The sequence below is a fragment of the Staurois parvus genome, unplaced genomic scaffold, assembly GCF_062004578.1.
Source record: "Staurois parvus isolate SC_StPar_1 unplaced genomic scaffold, SC_StPar_1.0 ptg000799l, whole genome shotgun sequence".
Taxonomy (NCBI): domain Eukaryota; kingdom Metazoa; phylum Chordata; class Amphibia; order Anura; family Ranidae; genus Staurois; species Staurois parvus.
The window spans coordinates 1,336,192-1,361,246 of record NW_028318595.1 but is presented as its reverse complement, the minus strand read 5'-3'; the positions used below and the strand labels follow the sequence as shown (position 1 = coordinate 1,361,246).

General features: G+C 43.8%; 1 protein-coding gene and 1 pseudogene across 4 annotated transcripts in view; both read right to left on the bottom strand.

The window, feature by feature from the left end:
• The window catches only part of PDZRN3 (PDZ domain containing ring finger 3), a 350,680-nt gene that overhangs the window by 32,826 nt on the left and 292,799 nt on the right, over nucleotides 1-25,055 (bottom strand). For all 4 annotated transcript variants that reach the window (XM_089654795.1, XM_089654796.1, XM_089654798.1 and 1 more), the window contains one exon: nucleotides 7,371-7,624. In XM_089654795.1, coding sequence (XP_089510921.1) covers nucleotides 7,371-7,624 — 254 coding nt within the window. The remainder of the gene's footprint in view (nucleotides 1-7,370; nucleotides 7,625-25,055) is intronic.
• LOC149444224 (U2 spliceosomal RNA) lies at nucleotides 18,051-18,228 on the bottom strand (annotated as a pseudogene).

Here is a 25,055-nt window from a genome sequence, read left to right as displayed (position 1 = left end):
TTATTAAAAACAAAAATAAAAAAAATGTCCCCTGAAGTAGATCCAACGTCAATCACGAAAAAAAAAAGAAAATATCTGCACTGCTCTTGGCGCTGGCTCCTGACCGTCTGACAGCTATGCTGGCCTCACAGTTCTTAAATATTTAAGGGGCGGGGTCACCCGGTGATGCCAACTGGTACCGTGATTGGCCACAGCGGTACAGTGCTTTGGCCAGTCAATATGCACTGTCAGAGCGCAGTGCATTGTGGAGCACGGAGGGCGAACAACCCGCCAAATGCCCTAACTGTTCATGTGTTCGCCAAAGACATGAACAGCCGATGTTCGAGTCGAATGTACGTTCGATTCGAACATCAAGAGTAGGACTAAATCCCAAACTTTTTTTTTTTATTGTGGGTCGAGTAATGGAGGGTTATAGCCCCTGTTAATTTTTTTTTGGCCATCTGTGTCCCATTGGGGAGATTTCCCTTCACTTCCTGTCCCATAGTCTCAACAGGAAGAGATAGGAAATTTCTTCAAAGTGAGAGAATCCCTGGTTGTCATAAGAACAAGTGTCCCCACTGGAAGATTTACCTTCTAGTCCTGTTCTGATGACAACTCCAAATTTGGGAGTTTCACACTCGATGTTAATAGTAAACAGGAAATCCCTGGATATCAACGGAATTAATGTCTTCATTGGAAGGATTTCCTCTTTATTCTTGTTCTGGTGGCAACCCAAAATTTGGGATTTTCTTTCACTTTCACTCTCGGTGATAATGGTAAACTGGGCAAATAGAGAGGGTGAATCTCCCAAACAGGGACACAGAGAGCAATAAAGAGCTGACAGGGGTTCTAATCCAACTCTATTCATCCAATACTAAGTAAAAAAGGGTTCCCTTGAAAAGTTAATTCAGAGAAAGGAAAAATGAACTTAAAGTGAGCCTGGGATTAAGTTGGTGGTGGTCCTCAAAAGTCAGGTCAGAGAGGTCAGAATGAAAAAGCAGATTGGAGACCCCTAGAGGGGCCCGAGGTATTCACTGGAAAAAAGGAGGAGAGAGCCCTTATAGTGTAGTATGCAGGGGTGGACTGACCATTTGGAAACTCGGGCACTGCCCGAGGGCCCGGGGTCAGTAGGGGGCCCCATGAGATGCCCCTGGTACCTTTTTCATAGGCTTTTTTGAGTTTGGGCAAGGACACAGGGGCCCCATGATCCCCTATTGCCCGGGGGCCCCATGAGTTGTCAGTCCGCCCCTGATAGTATGTAGTATGTATCTAAACTAAAAATATTACCTCAAATAATTTTTATGATTAGAGAGAAAAAGAAAAAATTACTTCCATCTGGTGAGGTTTCGGTGAACCAGGCAGGTAGGTAGAAAACTGCAACCTTCTGCCAACACAGGTGGAGAAAAGGGCCACGGTTGCAGGACAGTAGTACAGCATTTAGTTAAAACAGGCGGTGAGGCAGCGATATAACGCGTCCTCACCGCCTGTCAAATGATCTCTGAAGAGTGATCCAATACAGATCACTATTCAGTAGGCAACGCAAGTGTAAGCAAGGCCTTCAACAAAGGATTCAGAGCTGATTGGGAAATTTCATACTTCTATATTAAAGTTGTCTCACAATATCTAATAAAGCCTCCAAAGCCTAGTTACCTTAACTGACTTCATACTAAAGGAATATTATTACAAACTGACCAAGTCCTTAAAAGGTCATGTTGCTTGCAGTGGGAGTTGACCATTTGCTTAACCACGAGTCCTATATACTACAATATAACTTGGGATATTCGGTCTCGTCTCTAGAGCTGCATCATGCATGCGGCTGATCTGATCGTCTGTGCCACGCCTTGCAAGCGGGCGGGACTCCGTGGCGAAAAGGCATCTTTAGTTAAGTATTCTTGTTATATTTTCTAATATTTTTACATGTGTTATCTGTATTTGTCATTACTTAAATAAACGTTCTACAGTACAAATGTTTGTTTGATCTCTCTTTTGCACATTCCAAATACAACCCCAAAAACGTAAACCATCACGTACCCGTGATAAAACAAGAATACTACATGGCAATATTTGAATCAATGATAGATCGATTATATGTGATCGCTCGTATATAAAGTGAATACAAATCTCTACGTTTTTGGCCAGCCTTAGATGTGGGTTGCAGCGGCTAAAACTGAAACAAAACACGATGACTCATAATCAGATTTGGCATCTTTCTGTCACCAGTAGACCGAAATCTGCCGTGAAATCCAGTCACAGCAGCTGCTGGGGGGCGGCCTTGACGTTCCGTCTGTGAAAAGCGTTGACAGTCGCTGGCATAGCTCTGGAATGCCTGTCACTCCGATTGTGACCTGCCGGGGCTGCGAAGCTGCGGCGTGTCTGGAGCCCACTGCGCTGGAATTCCCTCTCTCAGCTGGTTATTTCCAACTTGCCTGACACTCCATCGACTCCGCGCGTCTACGTTTCTAATTATTGCGTTCATTTGCATTTAGGAAGCGGCATTGTTCGAAGCTAATGGCTTCATTTGGATGTTCGGCTCATCAGGAAAAACGATGAGCTCCGCCACTGGCCTGGAACATCATCCTACAAAGATCATTCCTCTGTTTATTCCGAGGGATTACCATTAAGCGGGGTGGCGGGAAAATGTCGCCGCCGTTGCTGACTAAAAACCAGCGGAGTCAGAAGACGAGCTAAACAAAAATATTCCTGTCAGACATAATTAAACGCTAGATAAAAGCTGATTAGAACAGGACGGTCGACTAATCACAGGCCACCGCCATCAGAAGTGTCTGAAGGACGATCTGGCCTTGTGATTGTTTTTCTTTTTTAGCCCGCCATGTTCCATAAAGCACACAGAGAAGGAAAATCTGACTTACTGCTATTTGCAACAAAGATTCATACACTTTGGGGATTATTTGCAAAGGTTCATTTGTTACTTTTAGTTTGATTTCTTAAAATCTGAAGCTGGCTGCATTTTTGGAAAATGATGGATTGGAAACCAAAATACAACATTTTTAAACGAGAACTAAAAACTGTGTGAGCTGAACGGCTAAATACACAAATGAAAACATACAAGATCTGTGTTACCAGCCAAAGAATTTGTATTTGTGACCATCCAGTTCTGATATCTACACAGTTCTGCCGCACAGCAGAAGGAGGAGAAGACCTGAATATTTTCTGCTGCAGTTCAGTAAACACTTCCAGGTCTTGCTCCTCCCCCAGCTTGTGAATGGACAGTGAAAGGAGAAGCAGCAGACTGATGAGCTCATCTCTCTCCTTCTATTACCATTATATCTGCCTGGTGTTCAGCAATCCTCTTTTAGAAAGAAGTCGCAGTTATCACTTTTACATCTTAATTAGGTTTCTTTATCTTAATGTAGAATTCTAGGATAAACCTGTGTAGCCCTAAGGCCCTGTTCACATTATTGAGTAGCAGGAAATGAGCGCTCCCACTACATGGTTTTGACAGGTGATTGCCATGTGATTCTGTATGTCACATAGGCAGTCCATTCACTTGAATGGGATGCCCTATGCGTGTTTATTGCCTGAAAAGAAGCTCCTGCTCCTATTTGGGCAACAAGCTTTGCGCCATTTTGCTGCATGACGGTTGCATCACATATGGGTTACCATTAAAGGGTAAAGACATCCAAACGCATGCAGCATGTTATGTTGCAATTGCCACGTGATTTGGGATTGCAGGGAGAATCACAGCTATTCTGCCCACGATCCCAAATCGCAAGATGTGAATGGGACGTAAAAATGCGCCCTCCTAACACCTACGCCAACTAACCCGTCCAAGTAAGATATACAGTATAGACTTTTATTTTCAGACCACCACAGTCTGGTCACATGATCCAGCTCCGCTGTGTCAGCCAGCAGCAGCTGCAGGGGAGAGGAGGGAATGCCAACAACAGCGGGGCCATAAGAGCCTATGGGTGACGTCACCTATTCAAGCTTTACCAGTCATTGTGCTGACACAGGGGATCACGTGACTGGACCAGAGTGGCCTGGAAATAGGTAAGTATATACATCTTTCTTAACAGGTTAGTACACATAGGTTGTAAAAATGCATGCAGGCTGTCTCTGCAATACATGCATATTGCCCCATGTTTAAATCCTTTCAAAACCTGCAAGTATAGAAAAATACCTGTTGATCCTGCCAGCAAAATCAGTGATTTCCTAAATGCCTGTTTGAACTGACAACACTGTCTTTGCTGCATTGAAATTATGAGCAGCGTAGTCAGCTCAGTCCATTTCTTCTCTTCTCGACTACCAAACACCCCCTCCCCTCTCACCTCCAAAAACCAAAGAGTAAGGTGTTCTGTAGTCCAGAAGCAGGGAAGGCAGGTAAAGCTTGGGATATCAATGTAGCAGAGGCAGTGTTGTCAGCCCAAACAGGAAGATAGGAGCATAGCGGATTTCTGATGAGTTCAAAAGGTATTTTTTTTGCAGTGGAAATGTGCATGTCTTTTGTACTGTGTAGGTTTAAGGATTGCCACACACACGGCAACAGATTGTACAATCTCTGTACAATCTTATTTACTTTTACCAAAACTATAGCGGCAAACCTGTGCAATCCAATCAGTTTCTATCCTATCACGCAGGCCTTTTTATTACAGATTTTATTGTTATTTTAGTTGTTAGTAGATCTACAGGAGTTTGTACAATCAGGTTGTGTATGTCCCTACTGGCACAGCTCTATTCAACTTTCTTTTTTTTTTTGCCCAGTGGGGTTTGGCTATTCATGTTGTTACTGTGGATGGTGGATTCTCATTCACATTCTTTCATGCTGCCTGCAGGAAATCTATTAGTGTATGGCTAGCTTTAGGCCTCATGCATACTGGGCATTTAGCTTTGATGTATGAAAATGAGTACCTGCTGTTTACTTGTGGACAGAAGGCACAGGTGCACCATCATGTCCCACATCCGGTAGCCTCTACGAGAGGCTAAAAGCTTCTTAGGCAGGATGGTGCACTAAGTGGTACCAATGTTTAGGGCACCCAGGGACAAATGCCCATAATGTAGAGATGCTTGCCCACCAAAACTCCAGGATCTCATGCATCGGGGCTAAACACCCAAGATGCATGAAGCCTAACTCTGGGAAGGTCATTTTGCATTATGACACAGAGATGTCACTAGTCCTTAGCAAAATGACAACCGCCATGAATCCAGAACTACCGAGGCTTCCTGAACTGTTTGTATCTGACAGGTACCCTACAATTCCTCCGAGGAAGTCATTGGAAGCCTGAAAATGTGCAACTGTCGACAGTTCTAAAAAAAAACAAAAAAACCCCCAGGAAAGTCTGCTGACACAAATTAGCTGTCCATGCTTCATTACATAGGCGTATTAATTATCTCTTGATGGTTCCATATGTCCCCAATGGACTTCAGACTTGGGAGTGATTCATGGATAATGACAAGTTAGAGAGGAGGGGCACAGGGCTTATTTACTGAGCTGTGAAACTGTTTTCTGTCTCCATTCACCTGAGAATTCACAAACACTTTATAGCCAGGGATCTTCAAGTGTTTGGAAGACACTTGCCTTTAGCAATCAGACCGTTTTTTGCCCAAAACCAAATGTATTTGTTATAGGGTAGAAACACAGTTCTTAGACACTAGTGATGAGAAGTGATAAACTTGGGCTCAGGCATGGGTTCGTTCAAAACCAAAGTTAGCTGTCATTGCTGGGCCAATGAGCCACAGGTGTGAGATTCCCAACCCCTCAGCTGATGGACACTGCAGTAATCCTTGTAACGTCATTGACCTAATTGGGCAGTGGCCATATTAGGTCAATATCATTGACCTAAGATGGACATGAGGCCTTATTAGGTCAATGATGTCACAAGCATCCCCCTCCCTTCGTATATGTGCAGCTGAATAGCAGGGAATCTCCTACCCATAGCTCATTGGCCCAGCGATGACATCTAACTTCTAGGCTTGGACCAAACCCAAGCTCATTGCTAATGATGAGATTGGGTTCAGTTTGAATCCAAGTTAGTCTGAAGTTAGCTGTGATTGCTTGGATAATAAGCTATGTATCCCCACTATGCAGCTGGATGTACACAAAGGGATGGGATGCTTGTAACATCATTGACCTAATATGGCCACATGACAATATTAGGTCAACAACATGCCATTCACCGAACATGACCATATTAGGTCAATGATGTCATGAGCATCCCTGCCCCTCTGTATATGTGCAGCTAAAGGGTCAGAAATGACAGGTAACCTCCAGGTGCGGAAAGAAACCAAGCTAATCCCTACATTTGTGTGTAATAGCTTCTGAAAACATAGAAAGAAGGCAGACAACTGGAGTGAGCAACTCATTTAGCCCCTGACATCTTCTTCATGGTATCTGATGGATCATATCAGTAGCTGTGAGGGGACAGGAGGTGATTAAAGTTGACCTATCATCAGATATACTGTATGTTTCCATGATAACTCAATGGTAATAATGTGTAAAACTTTCAGGTATTTATTACCTCCCACAGAGATCATAATACTGCCCTAACAAAGCCTTCATCTGTTATATTAGAGGTTAAGTAATTGTTCAGTCATGCCCATCTGAAACACACCTATTTAGCCACACGCACTTCTGCCATGGCACCACCACTTTCTTTTGATGCCAACTCTTGTTAGGACTACAGCCCTGGGAGAGAGTCAAAAACACAGGTACAAAGTAAAGAGAGACAGGTGTCTGGAGACCATTAGTACCACTTGAAATTACACTTTCTTTTTAAAGAAGATCTATCATACTTTTTTTTACAGTTCTGTCCCCTATGGGACAATGTACATGCAGTACTTTGTCCCACATTTTTAAGTGCTTTTTAATGGTAGTTTTAGGATCTAACCTACCCTCCTTCTGCATCCGACCTGACAACAGCTATGAAGGAGATGGCTGATTTACAGCTGTAGCTTGTCTCTTTGAGCACTTTCTCGAGACAAGCAAGGGCAAGAAGAATAGAGGCGAAGGAGGAATATGTCAGCCCCTGGATTCCTCTTGTCGTTGCTTGTCTCAAGAAAATGCTCAGAGCCGAGCTGAGCCGAGCCAAGCTGCAGCTATGAATCAGCCGTCTCTATCACAGCTGTTGTCACATCAGCCTTGGCATGAGGGGAGGGGGTAGATTGGACTCAGGGTTCTAATTAGGGTTAGAAAATCTTACAAACATGGGATGAAAATACTACATGAACTTTGTTTCATAGGGGATACAACTGTAAAATAAAAATTCTAATGATTAAGCCTTATTAAGCAAAATATTTAAAAACTGAATTTGTTTTACATTGCGAAAACCCAGATTAAATCTTTTTTGTTTACTAGACAGTGAGGATAACTTGGTAATACAGACATTGTTTAATACATGACAAAATAACATGACAACCAGTGAAAGAGTACTTACTCTTCATTGAGGAGATAGGGATTCAGTGCAGCTACTGAGGGTGATGGGGAACTCATTTTGGTAAGAGCCATGATGTGCTCAAAAGTGATTTCGGTCTGAGTTTCCACGTCCATCATCTGCACGCTGGCTGAAGGGCTATACATCTTGGTGCGGGGGGTTCTTCGTAAAACCTGGACCACAATAGGTTCTTTGGCCGTCTTAAAAGCTTCCACTGCCTGGTCATGGGTGGCTCTAGATAGATCCTTTCCATTTACCTGCAGGAAGAGAAAACACATATTAAATGACCCATTCCTTGCTGATTGGTTGTGGGGAACTTTATTTACCGGTTCACTACCAAAGGGGCAACCATACACATGAATTTATGACTAGTAAGGCAGGTTCACGTAGAAGGGACCATTCGCTAAAAGTACTCAAGCAGGAGACATTCCCCAGCGTTCAGCCCTGCCAATCAGCAAAGGACTGAATTAAAACCAACCTCTATAATCTAAATCTCAGTTCAACCTATTTGCAAATGTACAAGGGAAGCCTGAATAATCCGTACCCCTCTCTATGGGATTATCAACACTGGGAGAATAGCTACACACATACAAATGGCGAGACCAAGAGTAGATTTTACTAAAATGTTACCACAGAGTTCTTTAAAGTTGAACCAAAACCCACTGATTTTCAACTGTTTCCCAAAACAGTTACATTCAAGGCATACTGTGAATGATAATTGTCACAGTTGCTTGTGCTCTCAAACTGTCAAGCTATCAAATAGTTGGTTTCTCATTGATCACATGTGCAGCACCATGGCAACTGCAGATCAAAGTGAGTCAAAGATGGCAGCTTCCTTGGCTGTAAAGGAGAGGAAGGTTTAGTTCCACTTTAAGTATATTCACCCATGAGAAAACGACCACACAGGTTGTAACCAAAGAACCATGGTTATATTCAACACTGAAAACACACAGGTCTGTACATATACAACAGACACATCCACCACCTTGGCAGAAGACGCTTTCTGTTTTCCCTTACACTTTCATGGCAATATACCAGCCCTAAGCTACTTCTGCTGGACACCTCATGGCATCAATGATATGGCCAACTGTATATAAACACCCTTCAAAATGACCAAATTTAGGTGTTTCCACTGAAGGGTAGCATGCAAACACATTAGACAATTGTGCACTTCCAACCTTGTGGCAAAGAGTTTGGAGAAGGCCCTTTTCAGTTCTAGAAGCCTCAGAAAGACATGGTTTGATGAGTTTGGTGTGGAGGAACTGAGTAGAGCCCTGACTTCAACCCTATGGAACACCTTTGGCATGAACTGGAACTCTGATTGTGAGCCAGGTCTTCTCTCCCAACATCAGTACTTGACCTCACAAATGCTCTTTTGGCTGAATGGGCACAAATTCCAACCAAGACACTCCAAAAAGTTCTGAAATATATTCCAAGAAAAGTGGAGCTGTTATATGTGCAAAGAAGGAAGGGGGCTTCTTATTATTGTTGCAAATGAGATTACCAACAAGCTCATATAGGTGTGATGGTCACAAACGTTTGACCATAAAGTATATCTTGCCAAGAAGGATTTTGGGAGCATAAGAAGCCCTCTCAGATCAGATTGCATTGCCATCTCTAAAGAGGACCCAAAACCTATTTGCATACATGAGAACAATCGTAGATATGCAGGCAGCGTCCCTGATGGGAACAGAATACAAAACCCCAGCTCTGAAAGGCTACAGCCACCATGCTACAAATTAAATTCAGCAGGTATTCTAAAATATAGATAAAAGAGGTAACTGGCTGCAGACACAATACATCCCTGTCATTGTGTACTGAGATGTCCTCAGTGTCATCTTCTTTCAGGCAAGATATGTCACTCACAGTGAAATCTGTCAGATGTCTCTGTGTGGTGATGCTGGTAGAACCGGGGGCCTTATTTACTTGCAATGACTCCAGGGAGAGTGTCTAATAGACTAATTATATTTCACACATGGAATGTTTTCCTTTGCCGCCTCTTTTCATGTAGGTACGTTGTGTGAATTAAATGGCGCTTTGTGCGTGCGTTATCTCGGCTCCGCCAGTGTTCAGATCAGGACGCAGGCAGAGCAATGCATCGATCGCCTCCAGCTACTGGTAATAAACAGGCTTATCATACAGGAGGCTGCAATCAATATCACTAGAAATGTTTGTTGTAAACACCCCAGAGCCCGTCAAGCTGCTTGTAATGCTATGTGCGGCACTGAGCCCTGCACAATGAGAACTGTCGCCGCACAGACACGGTACAACCTCAAGGACAGATTTTACGTGCCGACACAATTCATGAAGGCAGCATTCATAAGAAGTGTTCTAGTGACCTGCTCCTGCCCTGGTGCTGAGGGACAATAAGTTCTAGGATTCCCTGTGAAGCAGGAGGGACATTTGTTCAAACTGATCTTTACTGCATACTTACGTTGGCCCAGCTTGGTACAATGTAAGCATGCATTGCTCATACCCAGGGGCAGACTGACAACTCAGGGGGCCCCTGGGCAATAGGGGATCATGGGGCCCCTGTGTCCTTGCCCAAACTCAAAAAAGCCTATGAAAAAGGTACCAGGGGCATCTCATGGGGCCCCCTACTGACCCCGGGCCCTCGGGCAGTACCCGAGTTTCCAAATGGTCAGTCCGCCCCTGCTCATACCACTGGGAAAGTTGACAATCACTGTAGTAGTTGGTGCTACTACAGTGATTGCCTCGGTGTGTGGTCAGTGTGCAGCTTCTCCTCTGCACAATAACCAAAGGGGCAGGCGGTGTGGTTGTGGTTGGAACCAGAACGCCTTGTATTTTTTTAATAAGCTGTGAACAAGGCAGGGTGGATAAAAATCAAAAAAATCGGATTTGTTTGATTTAAATCGGATTTTTTTGATTTAAATCGGATTTTTTTTAAATAAAATGCTTTTTGAGGAAAATATATTACCATCCAAAGGTTATTCCATCATGAAATAAAGACGTTTTTTAATTATGTAGAATAAGGCTGTATATGTTTAATGTTTTTGGTAAATAAATTCCATGAATCCATTCACAATGTCATGCTCTTCCAGAGGTTTTTGTAAGATTATTGGGCAGTTTCTCTGCCTACAAGATATTATCACAGATGATTGGTTTACTTTTGCAGTTCTCAAAACTGAATTTGACTCAGCGGAGATCACATGCCTCTTCTTCACAGCAAAAATGTTATAACATGAACAGAGTTAAGAAAAAGACCTTCATCCTAACTTCTACAAACCTATGAATACAGAATCAACCCCTTCAGTGCTAAGTTTCAAGAAGTTCAGTGAATAGAATAGAAACAATATTTTTCTGATTGTTTGGAGTGGAATAGATCTGCACAAGAAGAAAGTGAAACTAAGTGTGAGGAGGAGGGGCTGACAGTCTAAGTTTCTTAAAATATATATATTTTGTTTAGCCAAATTAGTTAACAAACATGGATGTTTAAGCAAATCGCATATGCTGGAATGTTATTGTTTCAGTTGAATAAATCTATTTAAATTGTTATTATTAAGGTAATGATTATTTTTCTCCTTCCTAAGTACAACAGAAAAGTTGTCCAAATATGACTGATTAACCTATTAAACTGGGGATAAAAAAACTAATATGAAAAGTTGTTATTCTAAAAATCTTCATCTACTTGCATATTAAAGTTATACCAGCAAGAATTAGCCTTTATGTAGAAAACTAGGATTTAAATCAAGCCTTACTGACTAGTGATTTAAATCGTGATTTAAATCAGTTTGATTTAAATCAAATCCACCCTGGAACAAGGTAAGGAGGGGAGTGACATTAACATTTCCACCTTCGATACAGGATCTGAAAGACTGCTGCTATGCTTTACAGACTTTAAGGTACTTATGATAATCAGTCATAGTTTAAGGGTCCATTTACATTTTTGAGATGCATTAAATCCGTATAATGACGCAAGTTGACCTGCACAATAATGAATGGCCGGTCAACACACCAAAACATTCCAAACATTGGATGAAACCTAATTTTTTTAAATGCAATGCACCAAAATGCACCTTTATCTGCTGCCACATGCTGCAACACAGGTGCGGTTCACTTAAAATACATTTTACAGAAGCACGAGTAATATGCATTGCTACACATTATGGTAACACGAATTCCCACAAAGCAAAGATGTTAATGGGCCCTAAAGGAAGCAGGCTAGTCATTTTGCATGAAACGAGTTCTGGGGAACATGACAGTGGCCCCTTGAGCACTGTTCTGGGATACACTGATCTAATTCACTAGTTTTGGTATAATAGGATAGAGTAGTGTGCTGCAATCCTTCAAAACTGGATGATGAGTAACCAGACAATGTGCAGCTCTTGAGCAAGCAAATGTCCTCACCAACTGATTAAAATTGATAACTATGGTTTTGTTGGGTTACCTCAGTGTAGCATTTGGTGAGAATTCTACGTTTCACATGCTAACTATATATTAAAAAACTCTACATGGAATAAGATTGCTAAAACATTAACATGTATTGACACAATTATATACAGGACTCATTAGTCCTCATGCACACGGGACGTTTTTACAGCAGCTGTTTTTGGCTTTTTTCTCTACAGCCAGTAAACTCCCCAGCATGTTATCCTATGTGTCCATACACACATCAGCGTTTTTTGGCTGGAAAAAAACCTCTAGAGGAGTTTTTTAGCTGTAAAAACGCTCTAAGGCTGGTAACTGCGGAAAAATGTGGCATTTTGGGGCGTTTTCTGAGCAAAAATTGTATTTATTTATTTTGTGTAAAAAAAAAAAACCCTAAAAAATGTAAGTGCGGAAAAACACGGCTAAACAACTTGCGTTTCTAACCCGATTTTACATAGCTAATGCTACCAGCGTTATTAAAACTTCCAGTGTGCATGGAGCCTAAGGGTTAATGCGAAGTTCCAGACCATTGTTTCTAAGCTGAGAAAACGTGTATTTTTGGTTTTCTCCAGATTGGGGCCTGGAGCTCGAAGGTTCCAAAGTGTATTGGGTGGGACGGGACCTTCAATCCTCTCTCTGGATTCTACTAGGTGCTTGCAGCATATCTGAGTACATGATTGTTATATACTCAAGCCTGAGGGTAGCTCAGGGCTCCCAGTTTGGAGATAGCTCCAATATTTGAACAGGAGGTCTCCCATAGGGGGTCAGAGGAGCCCCAGCCAGGAGTCAACAGACAGAGGGCCTCACCCAAGGGTCAGAGGAGCCCCAACCAACAGCCAGGAGACAGGGGGTCTTGCTCATTGAGTCAGGTGGGCTCCTATTGGGGTGTTAGGAGAACCCTTACCCAGAGGCCAGGAGTGGGCTGTACAGCAGGACGCTGCGTTTAAAGGCTAAGAGAGCCAAGTGAACCAAGAGAACTGGGCAACACAGTTCGAAGTACTGGGAAGAGTAGAAGCAATGGCATTTTCAGTTCTCTTTTCATGTAGATGAAGATGAAACAGATTCAGGTATGTTAGTTCTATTTAATATGTATTTATTGGTTTTTGTCATGAATACATGAATGGTTTCAATAGTATTTGTTTCATAAACAGTTATTATTGAGGGCACAGATAGCAATAACAATCAAGCCAGTTACTCTCTGTCAAGCTGTTCATCTAGTCACTTACATTGAGGCTTGCACATATCACAGGAGAGCTGGAAACATACAAGCTCTCTAATAAGCCCACTCCGATCCCTCTGTGTTTTCTCCCCACCCCTGTCAGCTTGCTTTTCCAGAGCACGACCTCTGCTCTCACTGTTCCCGTGTAATGAGATACTTTATTCTTGTGGATTTTAATAACTTGCTCAATGATGTGGAAGCCACCAAGCTATGACTCGGAGGAAATTTCTTCTCCGAGGAGAATTCTTCTCTGGCAGCTTGTAGGCTTTCGGAGCTTGCGATGAGACGGCCAAATGCTGGAGGGTGAATGACCGGAGCCCCTGATGTGACAGGAAAGTAATAGACATTGTCAGCAGCCAGGGTGTTCTGTAAACTGCCGTAAAACCCTCAGCATTGGCTGTACCAGCATACTGACATTTTGATTTAGGACTCTATAATCCAAGCAAGTAAGGCCTGGATTCCCATCATTTCAATCTGAAGGCATTCAGCGTTTGATACCGAAAGCTGGTTACTTCTTTTACACATAACAATTTCTTGTTTTACTGGTTCTAACCTTGTTAAAAGAATGTGACAATGGATAAATAAACTTACATGAGCTTTATAAGTTTATCTAAAAATCTGGTCAATGGCTATGCAAGGAAAAGCCACCTCTTTGTTAGTGGTTACTATATGCACAGGTCTAGGCCTAGGGCTCTTCTAGAGGTCGGAGAGGGTTCCTTGAGCTGTGGGTGATTGACCTCCCATCCCATGGTGACTGTATAATTGCAGGTCCAATGTCACTTGGCAGAGCAAGCAATAACAACAGTGATCTTTTTATTTCTTTTGAAGGGGGGCATTCTGGCCACCAATATAAGGTACAAATTGCTTTTAGTGGGGTTCCGAGAAATGAATTTTATTTCAAGGGATCCACTGGAGAAAAAAGGGTTAAAAAGACTGCATTAGGGAAGGGGAGAGAGACCCCAGGAGAAGCTCTGTGTATTTTTTTACATTCTGAAAAGAATGGTGAGGAACCAAAGAATAGGTGAGCAAATCACAGATGCACTTTAAGAAGACACCATAAAAATGGGCAACACAGACAGCTGGGTCACACGTCCATTTACAGTACACTAACGCCAGGGTGTTACAGTGGACTTTCCCTGCAAAAAGGAAGGACCATTCTACTGAAAGCCCCTCACCCCCAAAGTTGAGAAAAAAATACAAGGGAGGAGAGGTGGTTTCTTTTTTCCTGAACCCATAAAGAGCAGTGTAACTCCTTTCAGCATCCCTCATTCCCTTATAGTGTTCTGGCCAAATTTAGCCACAAATGTTTCAGAAATGGCCAAAAGAGGAAAATATAATAGGAGTAATGTTATCATAATCTGTCGATTTTGAAGCTTGGTGCCTATCCTACGAGTGCCTTATGGTAAACACAGCTCTGGTTCTCATAGGGCAAGCCCCTTTAAAACTGTTATTTCAGTTCTAGATATAATTTTATTGGCTAAAACAATGGTCACCAAACTGCTGCCTGGGAGTCAGATGTGGTCCTTTGCTTGCCTATCACTGGCCCTTGGGAAACTATTCCTCCAACTGACACCAATAATGAGTCACCATTCCTCCCACTGATACCATTAATGGGGCACTATTCCTCCCACTGCCACCATCGATGGGACACTGTTCCTCCCACTGCCACCATTGATGGGACACTATGCCTCCCACTGCCACCATCGATGGGACACTGTTCCTCCCACTGCCACCATTGATGGGACACTATTCCTCCCACTGCCACCATCGATGGGACACTATTCCTCCCATTGATACCAACCACTGAGAACTATTCCTCCTGTTAAAACCAATGATAATCTAATTCACTCTCTGGTTATCTCTTTCCTCGACTACTGCAACTCCCTCCATCATGAATACTGCTGCCAGGCTCATCCACTTTACCAACTGTTCAGAGTCTGCTACCCCTCTCTGCCAATCCCTCCACTGGCTTGCACTCGCCCAACGAATAAAATTCAAAATACCAACAACAACTTACAAAGTCATCCACAACTCGCCCCCAGCTACATCACTAACCTGGTCTCAAAATATCTACCAAACCGCTCTCTTCGATCCTCCCAAGACCTTCTGCTCCCTAGTTCCCATGTCACCTCCTCCCATGCCCCCCTCCAGGACTTCTCCCAACCTATGGAACTTCCTACCCCAATCTGTCCGACTATCTCCTACTCTATCCACCTTTAGACGATCCCTGAAAACAGTTCTCTTTAAAGAAGTTTAATCTGCTTCTAACTAGTAATCTGCCTTTTATTAACCCCATCAGCTTATCCCCTCACAGCTATTACCTTTTGTATCACTCAACCCTTCCTCTTAGATTGTAAGCTCTAACGAGCAGGGCCCTCTGTTTCCTCTTGTACCAAATTGTATTGTAACTGTAATGTCTACCTTCATTTTGTAAAGTGCTGCACAAACTGTTGGCGCTATATAAATCCTGTACAATAATTGTTTACTCCCACTAATGCCAGGCCATTTTCTACTCACACCGGCAACAGTCCAGTTACCCTAAAGCCTGAAGGCCATTAAACTGGCCCTTTGTTTAAAAAGTTTGGAGACTCCTGGACTAAAACTATGCCTGGCATCTTTTAGCTCCAGAAACTTTGGTGGCTAGATCACCATGCCACTGTTTCCAAGTGTTCCGACTCCTCCTGTTGCTAAATATTCCATCATAGAGAACAGGGAGCCATTGTTATGGCCACAGCAGGCAAGCAGATGAGGGAACTCCGCACAGGGATCCCACCAAAAGAGTTCTTGAGAGACATAAGTAACAATCAGCACTATCACTTAATTTTATGGTGCAGCTCCCTCAATGCCCCAAATCAGTGTCACTTATTTTCTGCTCCTTCACCAGTTATGGAGAGGGTTGTACTTCCATTAGAGAAAAAATTAAAAAATTCTAGGCACAATCACCAGTAAGACATGGTCTTTAGGTTGAGTAACTCTCCAGTATCAGGTTAGGTGACCTGACCCTTTGAATACAGATTTCCTACTTTTCTCTTTGGCGACAGATGCTGGACCGAAGCATGGGAGGTTTTGTATTTTTCTTTTACCTTTTCTTTAAGTAACAAAGCTTCATTTTCTGGACTCTTGGGGATGAGATAATGTTTTGGAACCAGAAACAATGTCTATTGGGACTACAGCTGTTCAACTGGCTTTGGGCTTTTTAGCACCAATGAATGGTAAACATTTGAATGCATTAAGGAGTTTGTTGGCTGCTTTTGGTTTGGACGTGTTGGGGAGGGAAAGTGCGTATTGAGGGTTTTGGTATATAGAACAGTCTGAAAATCCTTAGGAGACATTGGGTTGCCATTCACGGCCCGGTATGTACCCTTGTTTTCTCGTCGAGATGCCCTTTCTGCTCTGCTAAACAACTTTATTGAGATCCTAAGATGACGACATTTTAAGAAGGATAACCAGAAAATAGTCTACAGGGCACCAGAAGCGTTTTCATTCTTCTGGCCGGTGGATTCCACCGGAGCACTTCAGGATATAGGTTAATTCAGCCTGCTCTCCCGCTTAATCCTGCTTTTCTTCCCATCCTTCTTCTGTTTGGGGAAAACTAAACCATATTGTGTTATAATAGACTTCTTCCTTCATGGGCACCATTCAGGGAGACGTGTTAAATAGCTTGAGCTCAGTCAACTGCCTCAGAAGACAAATTACACGGGCTCATTTCGCTTTGTGTGATTTTCAATGGAAATGTTCCATTAGAGTCGCAGGGAACGATGTCTCTTGTGCAGATTGCAGAAGGCAGAAATCAAATGGAAAAACACATTGCTAGTTGGTTCTAAAGTTTAAAAGAGAACTCTGGGAAAACACAATCAGTCATCTATATGTAAAGGGAAAGGCCACCTAGGTCTGCCTCTTGTTTCAGTTGTATTGTGTAGAAAAAAAACACCAATGGTCACAAGGTGTTGGGCAGGAAATGACTTTGATTACATTGCCACACACCTGAATGTTTGGCGTACACCTGAAACACTAATTTATCAGACCTAAAAATCAAATTAATCAGTTGCCATTAACCCCAATATGACCCATAACCTCAAGTTGACCTTAAACCCTTCAACTCATCCTTAATCTTAAACATACCACTATGATAGTCCTACCAATAACAAGGGCAGCACAGTGTTAACACTTTTGATTTGCAGTGCTGGAGCCCTTAGTTTGAAATTTTGTTTGGTTATCACCTGCATGGAGTCTGCGTGATCTCCTTGTGTTCTTCTGGGCTTCTCAAAGTACTCTATTTTCCTCCCACACTCCAAAAGAGATCTGATTTTTTTTTTTTTTAAGTCCGCGAATGTGTGAAAACCGGAAAAACCCGTAAGTGTTCACAAAAAACGCGCAAGTGCAAAACAACACACAAAAAAGTGCACTTAGGGGTGTGCTTTGTCCTTCCCCCGAAGGGGATGGACCTCTACCCTGATCCCCCGGGGCACGAAGCTCCTGACAGGAACAAGGTTCCCATTTGGTCCACCTAGCCAAAAGGCCTGGCGGACCCAGTTCCTTGTGGCCAGCCGAAGCCAGCCACCAAGTACTTGGCCAGGGGGTTCTCCCGAAGAGAAAACCCCCTAGGGACAGGGGAGGAAGGAACCAAAAGGCTGCACATCCTCCCTCTAGACTTCAGGGTAGGCCCGAGGACCCACACCCTCCATCCTGTGAGAAATAAAACACACACAAAAGTGAAAAGTGACAAACATGTGAGAAAATAAATTAAATAAATAAAGTGGTCGTGCAGATTGTGCACTGACCAGGCCCTGAGGCCCGTAGCCAAAAAAATTGCCCAGAACTTAGCCATAAGGCCCGGTCCTAAAGGCACAGTGCAAGAAATGTGTTTGAACACAGTGACCATGTGCCTTTTCACATGCTGGGGTCCCACACCCAAGTGTTACTAAGAGCACCCCTGAAGCGACCACTCAGGGGGCACTGGTTCGCAGACTTTCTGCCTTCCCGGCCCCTGGCCAGACAAGGTAGATCCGTTCAAATCAGGAGGAACTGGGCCCCTCCGGTTTTCCAGGGGGAATTACTCCCGGGCCCCAACAGCCTGTGGGTGCCTCGGTTTCTGTTCCAGCCTGTACTAGCCATCAGGACTCCCATCATTCCAGCAGGGGTACTATACAACCAGTCATCCCCGCAAAGCTAGAATGACCGTGGAGCACCCCTACTGGACACTGATAAGAACAGATACTACACTTGATCTTAGCCAAAAGGCCGCGAAGCAAAAGAGATCTGATAGGTACTTGGTTCCAGTCTAAATAGGTCCTAGTATGTGGGCAGAAATTGTCCATGCACATTCGGCATGCTTGTCCTAAGCCTCCTTGGGGAGGGCTGAGGAAAGACTTGAAGATATATCTTGTAAACATTTGCCAAGCAACATTCTTTGGAAAAGGTTCTCAATGTATCAGATATGGTGCCCAGATTGCTGGCCTATAAAAATACAGTCAGATACGATGGATATATATTTACAGTGGTGCCAAAACTGATTGTGGCAAAATAACAAGTACCAAAAAAAATCTGGTAGATTCTGGTAGAAACCATTCCTGCAAAGGATATGGACGCCGATTTTCCATTCTGAAAATGCTAATTGCCTGGTTGCTGCAGGTAGGAGGAAGCATTTCTTCAGTCCCAGCTCCTCCAGTGTTCAGATTGCAACACTGTAACTCTAAGCAAGTCACAAGGTGAGAGACTGCAGCAAGGGCTGATCTGTGTCAGACATATATGAACACAGCCAAGAACTGCACAGGCAACAGGCATTACATGTTTGTATCTATGATCCGGCATGTCAGTCCAGAAAACAGATGTATCTGGGTCTGGAGATTGGATCTGATGTCACACACTGCACAGCATAGGGCAGGAAGCTGAGTGTAATCTGAGACTTGAGTGGAGGGAAAGGACACACCCTGCTCTACATAGGGTAACATGTACAGCTCAAGCTGTCAATCGCCTGCTGTGTGCTGGAGGGGGCAGGCCCGTCTCCCAGGATAGTCTGGTGTTAGAATAGACTGTCATAAGTGATGCATATAGCAGAGAAATGAAAGTGCAGACTGGGTGCTTTGGATAGAGGTATTTACACACTATAGAAAGATATGCTTTGCTCATTTTTCATCTCAGAGGTTTACAACCACTTTAACAGACCCAAAGGGAGCGAGTAAGAGAATTCCATTGTAAGGGTTTCCATAGACTTTAAACTGTAAACTCCTTTAAGGGCAGGTACTGATTTGAGAGTCCTGTGTACACTGTAAGATGCTGCAGACTTTCTGTGTTCTATTGAGTGGTTGTAAAGGCTGAAGGTTTTTTTACCTTCATGCATAAAAATCCTTCTGTGTGCTATTCTCTCTCCCCAGCCCCCCCCCCAATACTTACCTGGGCCCGATCTTGATCCAGCGATGTGCATGGGAGCAGCGGCTCTCCCAGCTCTCTCCCTTCTCATGGGTTCAGACACAGCATTGGTGGCCATTGGCTCCCACTGCTGTCAATTACAGTCAGTGAGGAGGGAGGGGCTGAGTCCCACTCTATGTGTCAATGGACACGTAGAGCAGGACTTTGGAGCAAGCACATACGAGTGCCCCCATAGCATAGCAGCTTGTTATGGGGGCACTCGGCAGAGGGGGAGTCGAGAATCCGGGCTCCTCTGTGCAAGAGCAGGTAAGTATAACATGTTTGTTATTAAAAAAAAAAAATTGGCCTTTAATGTCACTTTAAGTACTTAAAAGAAAAAGTGGAGACCTCCTTTAAATGGCCCCTGTCAGGTTGCCTGCAGATGGGAATATAAAAAACATGGTCATGTCAGCCCAGTCTGGGGATTTCTCTTGGGGGAGCTGATCTCAGTATGGATGGGACCTGGGAAGTGGGGATGAAGATATAAAAAATGGTAAACACCTAATTATTTATCCCGGACCTCATCCAGGCTTTTGTCTGCCCCCCTTAATTCCTAAGTGGCAGTGCGGGTTAGCGGTTGCCCGTCCCTCTTTGATGAATTATAGGAGGGAAGTTTTATGTGCTCTGCACATTTTATCCATCCATATGTTCCATCCCGTCTGCTTTATGTGACCCGGGCTGAGTCGTGTCCCTCCCCGCCACCTGCTACACCACCATAAGCAGATGTATATGTGGAGGGGCGAGAAGGAATCAGGAGGATTACATCATTTATTCTATAGAGGACGGCAATCCTGTGCAAAGGAGAAGCCTTCTGATCTGTCTCTTCTTTCTTAAAGATAAACTCCAGCCTTCCCTTCAGTCTTGCACAGTTGTACCGGCTCCTCTCCTATATACAGACTGCTTTCACTGCACACTGTGAGCTTCTCACAATGTGTATTAGAAGCTGCTGCAAGTCAGATAGAGCCCGCCTCATTTCCTGGCTGGAGGACATCCAGCATCATCTAACGCTTTCCTCCTCAGCCTGACTGCCATTTTGCCTGTCCATTTCGTTCATTAGATTTTAGGGAAACCCCTTTCAGCATAAAATAACATGACGGCTATTAACCCTTCTCTACTTTATCCATAACTAAAAACTCTCTCTCTCTCCCCCCCACTCACATTACACAGACATGATCCACTTTTGTCACCAACAGGAAACCCATCCTGGGAAGTGCCATGCAGAAATAAAGAGGCTGCAGGGGATCAGCAGCACTGAGAAAAGAATGAAAAAAAGAAAATTGCATCCAAAATAGCATTTTCAAATATTGAATGCAGCATTTCAAATGCAAGAAGACAGCATTTAATTTTTTTAAAAAGGCAACAGGTTATGATGGCACAATCTCTTGTGTGGCAGCCGCCTCTCTGAAAAGAGATCTGCAGTGGATTGCTATTCAGAGACATATGACAGGCGTTTCAACGTCGCCTCTTCCCCGCCTGATTTAAACCTGTAAATGCTGCACCACTGCACTGCAATCCTGTGCACTGAACTCAGTTCTTGGGCAGTTGCCATAGACTTGCATGGATTGCGTTCAGCGGTGGTAAATCCTGCGGAATGTGACATGATGTGTAATTTTTGCAGCAGCCGCAAAGCACGGCATGTGTACAGTCCAGAGCGGCTGCATGTCAGTGTTCAGGTTGAGGTAAAACTGCAGCTCAACTGCCTGGCTATAATGCCCCCCCTCCCGGCTGCCCTTTTGAACGAAGCTTTAGACCTGGCGCAGACCTGTGTGTGCGTTTGCACACATTGCGTGTAGGGTGGCCTGATCATTTCAGCGAGAAATGAGTAGAAAGACATCCCCGACCCTTTTATTAAATTGCACAGCATCAAAGGGTGATGGCACCCCAATGCTATTAGGAATTAATGCCCCCCCCACCATGCCTCCTAAAGGGCAGAGCATTTCTATGTGGGCCGGGAAAGTGCTCAATTTTGCGCACGTTCCCAACCTGCACTAGTAAGAACCCAGCCTTAGAGTTTACAACTACTTCAAAAACATTTCCAAAACCATCTTACTTTGTCCTTTAATCAGGGGTATATTTACCACAAGGCAAAGAAGGCATTTGCCTAGGGCGGCATTTTTCAGGGGGGGGGGCAGCACTGCCCCTCGGAAGAAGAGACACACATGACATGGGGACCTGGTGGGTTCCGAGAGAGGCTGCAGGCTTCATGACGGTATATGCACTCACCTGGGGATGTCCGGAGCTGTGAAGGTTAGTGTCTTTCTTTTTCTTGCCATGGGGAGATGGTGGCTGGTGTATGGGGGGCAGTGGTAGTGGAAGGCTCTCTCGGGTAGGGGGCAAGGGTGTTCTTGGTCATTTACAGGCTCTCTCTACGGGGGGGGGGGGATTTTGTGTTGCCTAGGGTAGCACCAAATCCAAATACCCCACTGCCTTTAATATCTCTCCGCTTTACATGCATTTCACATGCGTCACCAATCATCTGGAATCCACACCAGAGATGCAGCAAGACAGTTTTTTAAGCGAGTCGCACCAATGTGCAGAGGTGTGAACGCCACCTTAGGTAAATACTGCCGCACCTACTACAAAGGCCAGACAGCCCCGATGACAGCCCAACCCGACAAATATTTTAGTTCCCCTCCCAATAAAATCTGGCAGCAATCTATTAAGCTAGGATGGGTGCGCGTTACGCGCGACCTCCAATAATATTCTCAAGAGCCGCCGCCGTTTGGTTTCTAGCTGACTGCTTGATTGTTCACTTGCTGGTAACGGAATATTCCTCCATTCGTCTGGATTTATGTGTAATAAAAGGGATTTTCCAAGTGGGGATTCATAGAGAGCAGCGATTATTCATCCGCAAGTCAAGAGGAACATTCCTACTGCCAGCCACTGATGAATGTCTAATTAAGCCGAGGGAACTCGCGAATGGCGAGCACAGGCGCCACACTCATTAGAGGACGGTTCGCATCTTCTAGGAGGTCGCACTTTGCTTTCATGATGGCCTTTATTCTTTAGAACGTGTTCAGGAAAGGTTTTAGAAAAATTGCGTGGTGATAAAATGTCAGTGGTGGCAGCCATCTTGGACACTAAACCTGCGGCAGAAATTTCAGTGCAACTGGCAAAATGTATTTCAGGTATGTCAAAATAAACTGTGTGCAAAGTTTAGAGTTCTCTTTTTGGAAAGCAGCTACAGCCTGAGTAGAAAATCCTGTCCCCTGCCAGCATGCATGAATGACCCTTGTTCTCTGTGTGGAAGCAGTGGTCTCTCTGTTGAAGTCTGAAATGCCCCCTGCTTAGTCAGAGCTGGATCTCTCCAATCAGCAGGGAGCTTTTTTGATTCCAGAGCTACAGGTCTGACTCAGAAAACTGCATGCTGGACCTCTGCAGAGAGACCACTGCTTCCACACTGAGTGCAAAGGTCCTTCTCTGCAGCATGCTGGCAGGGGATAGACTTTTCTACTGGGGTTGTGGCTGCTTTCTAAAAAAAATAAGTAAAGCAAGATATGGAACACCTTTTGTTTTGATGCATCTGGAAAGTACAGTATTTAGCTGATTTAAATGCTCAGGTGGGATTTACAGCAGATGTCAAAACAAAAGTAAATGTAGTTGTGTACAGGGGCGGACTGACCATTTGGAAACTCGGGCACCGCCCAAGGGCCCGGGGTCAGTAGGGGGCCCCATGAGATGCCCCTGGTGCCTTTTTTTTGAGTTTGGGCAAGGACACAGGGGCCCCATGATCCCCTATTGCCCGGGGACCCCATAAGTTGTCATTCCGCCCCTGGTTGTGTATTTATTATAATTCATGAAATGTACTGGTAACCATTCCTGTAATACATGATCCTGAATAATAATAATACCTGCATCTTACTTAGCCTCTTCTAGTAGAGCTCACAGGGAAGGGCAGCACTAGGAACATATCATGCAAATAATGACAAGAAACATGCTGATAGGAGGAGAGTGGAGTGTGTGTTAAGCTCATTAGTCTGCTGCTGCTTGCTCACTGTCCAATCACAGCGTGGGGGCAAGGAGGTGACCAGGCTGCACTGCATAACTACAGTAGAGAAAAATGTAGGTCATCAGCCTGGCTTCACTGTCTGGCAGAGCTGTGTAAATCTCAAGCGTGCATAGGCGTAAATACAAATCCCTATCAGGTAAAACCGCTGCCTTTTTGATGTGCCTGGAGTTCTACTAGTAAAAAAAATATTGTTTTTTCTTTTCAAAATATTTAGTCTTTTTTTTGTTTATAGCTCAAAAATCAGTGGTGAACAAACACTAAAAGAAAGCTCTATTTGTGTGTAAAAGTGTGTACAGTGTTGCATGACCGCGCAACTGTCAGTTAAAGTAGTGCATAATAAAAAATGGACTGGTCATGAAGGGGATAAATCTTCCAGGGTTCTTAAAGTGAACTTTCACTTAAAAATTAAAGTCTTGCTCATCGTCCTCCCTACCCCCACTCTTAGCGTGTTATTTATTTATTACAGGCATTTATAGCGCTGTCATTTTAGGCTTTACATATACATTGTACATTCACATCAGCCATTGCCCCCAAGGAGCTTACAATCTAATTAATGTTTTTTTTTTTACCTTTCTTGACAGGCACCCACTTCCCCACTTCTCACATAGGCAAGAATGATGTTGCTCGTTTCATTTTCCTCCTCCTTTCCTGCAGCCCCCTGGAACACCCCTCCCATCCCAGGAGGCTGCAGGATCAGTCTCACTAACCCTCATGATCAAGCGCATGCGCAGTGGGGAGTTGGCTGTGTTTGATAAGGAAGATACACTCGGTTCCCACATCCAAGATGGAGGTGCCAAGGACCTTCTGAAGTGAGAAGAATCGGCTGTGGGAAAACCCCAGGTACTTAAGGCCCTATGCACACTGGCCATTGTAAAATCGTCAGTAACGTTAGCTGTGGAACGCCACATTAAAAGTGTGAGTTTCGTTGCGTTTTATTAGCGTTTCTGCATTAGCGGTTTTTAGCAAAACTATACCCCCGACAAAAAGCGTGAAGCCCAATAACACTCAAATGCCGGATAGCCGCATTTTTCAGTGTTAGAGCGGCTGAAAAACTCTTCAAACGCAGTAGTTCTGGGATTTTTTTCTAGCCTGAAAACGCTCCTGCCAACAAATGCTGATAAAAGCCTGTGTGTGCATGGACACATAGGCTAACATGGTGGGGATTTTACTGGTTGTAGAAAAAAATGCCTGAAGGCCAACACAGCAGTTGTAAAAACGTCCAGTGTGCAGGAGGCCTCAGCATCTCCAGTTTTGAAGCTGCTGACTTTTATTTTATTTTTTTTCTCTAAAATGGCTAATTTTTTTAAATTGCATTCCATGATATGTAGAAGACCAGAGAGATATCAAAATATGGCCAATTATTAAAAATGGCTGCTATCTGAGTATACAGTAGAGTTCCCCTTTAATAACTCGGTTCATGGCTGTCCTGATATACATTTTAAACCCTCGCTCTCCGGACTGGACAGGAGTTTAATTCTTCCTCCTTTCCAGCGGAGTGAACCGTCAGCCTGTAATAACGAGGTGTCTTTATATACGTTTTATTATGTAATTAAAGGTACAATACGATGTTTGCATGACAAGTGGAGGATGTTGTTCTGCATTATTAAGCACGGAGAAGCAAAAAAAAAAAAAAATGAAATTGCTGGCTTACAGCCAAATCCCT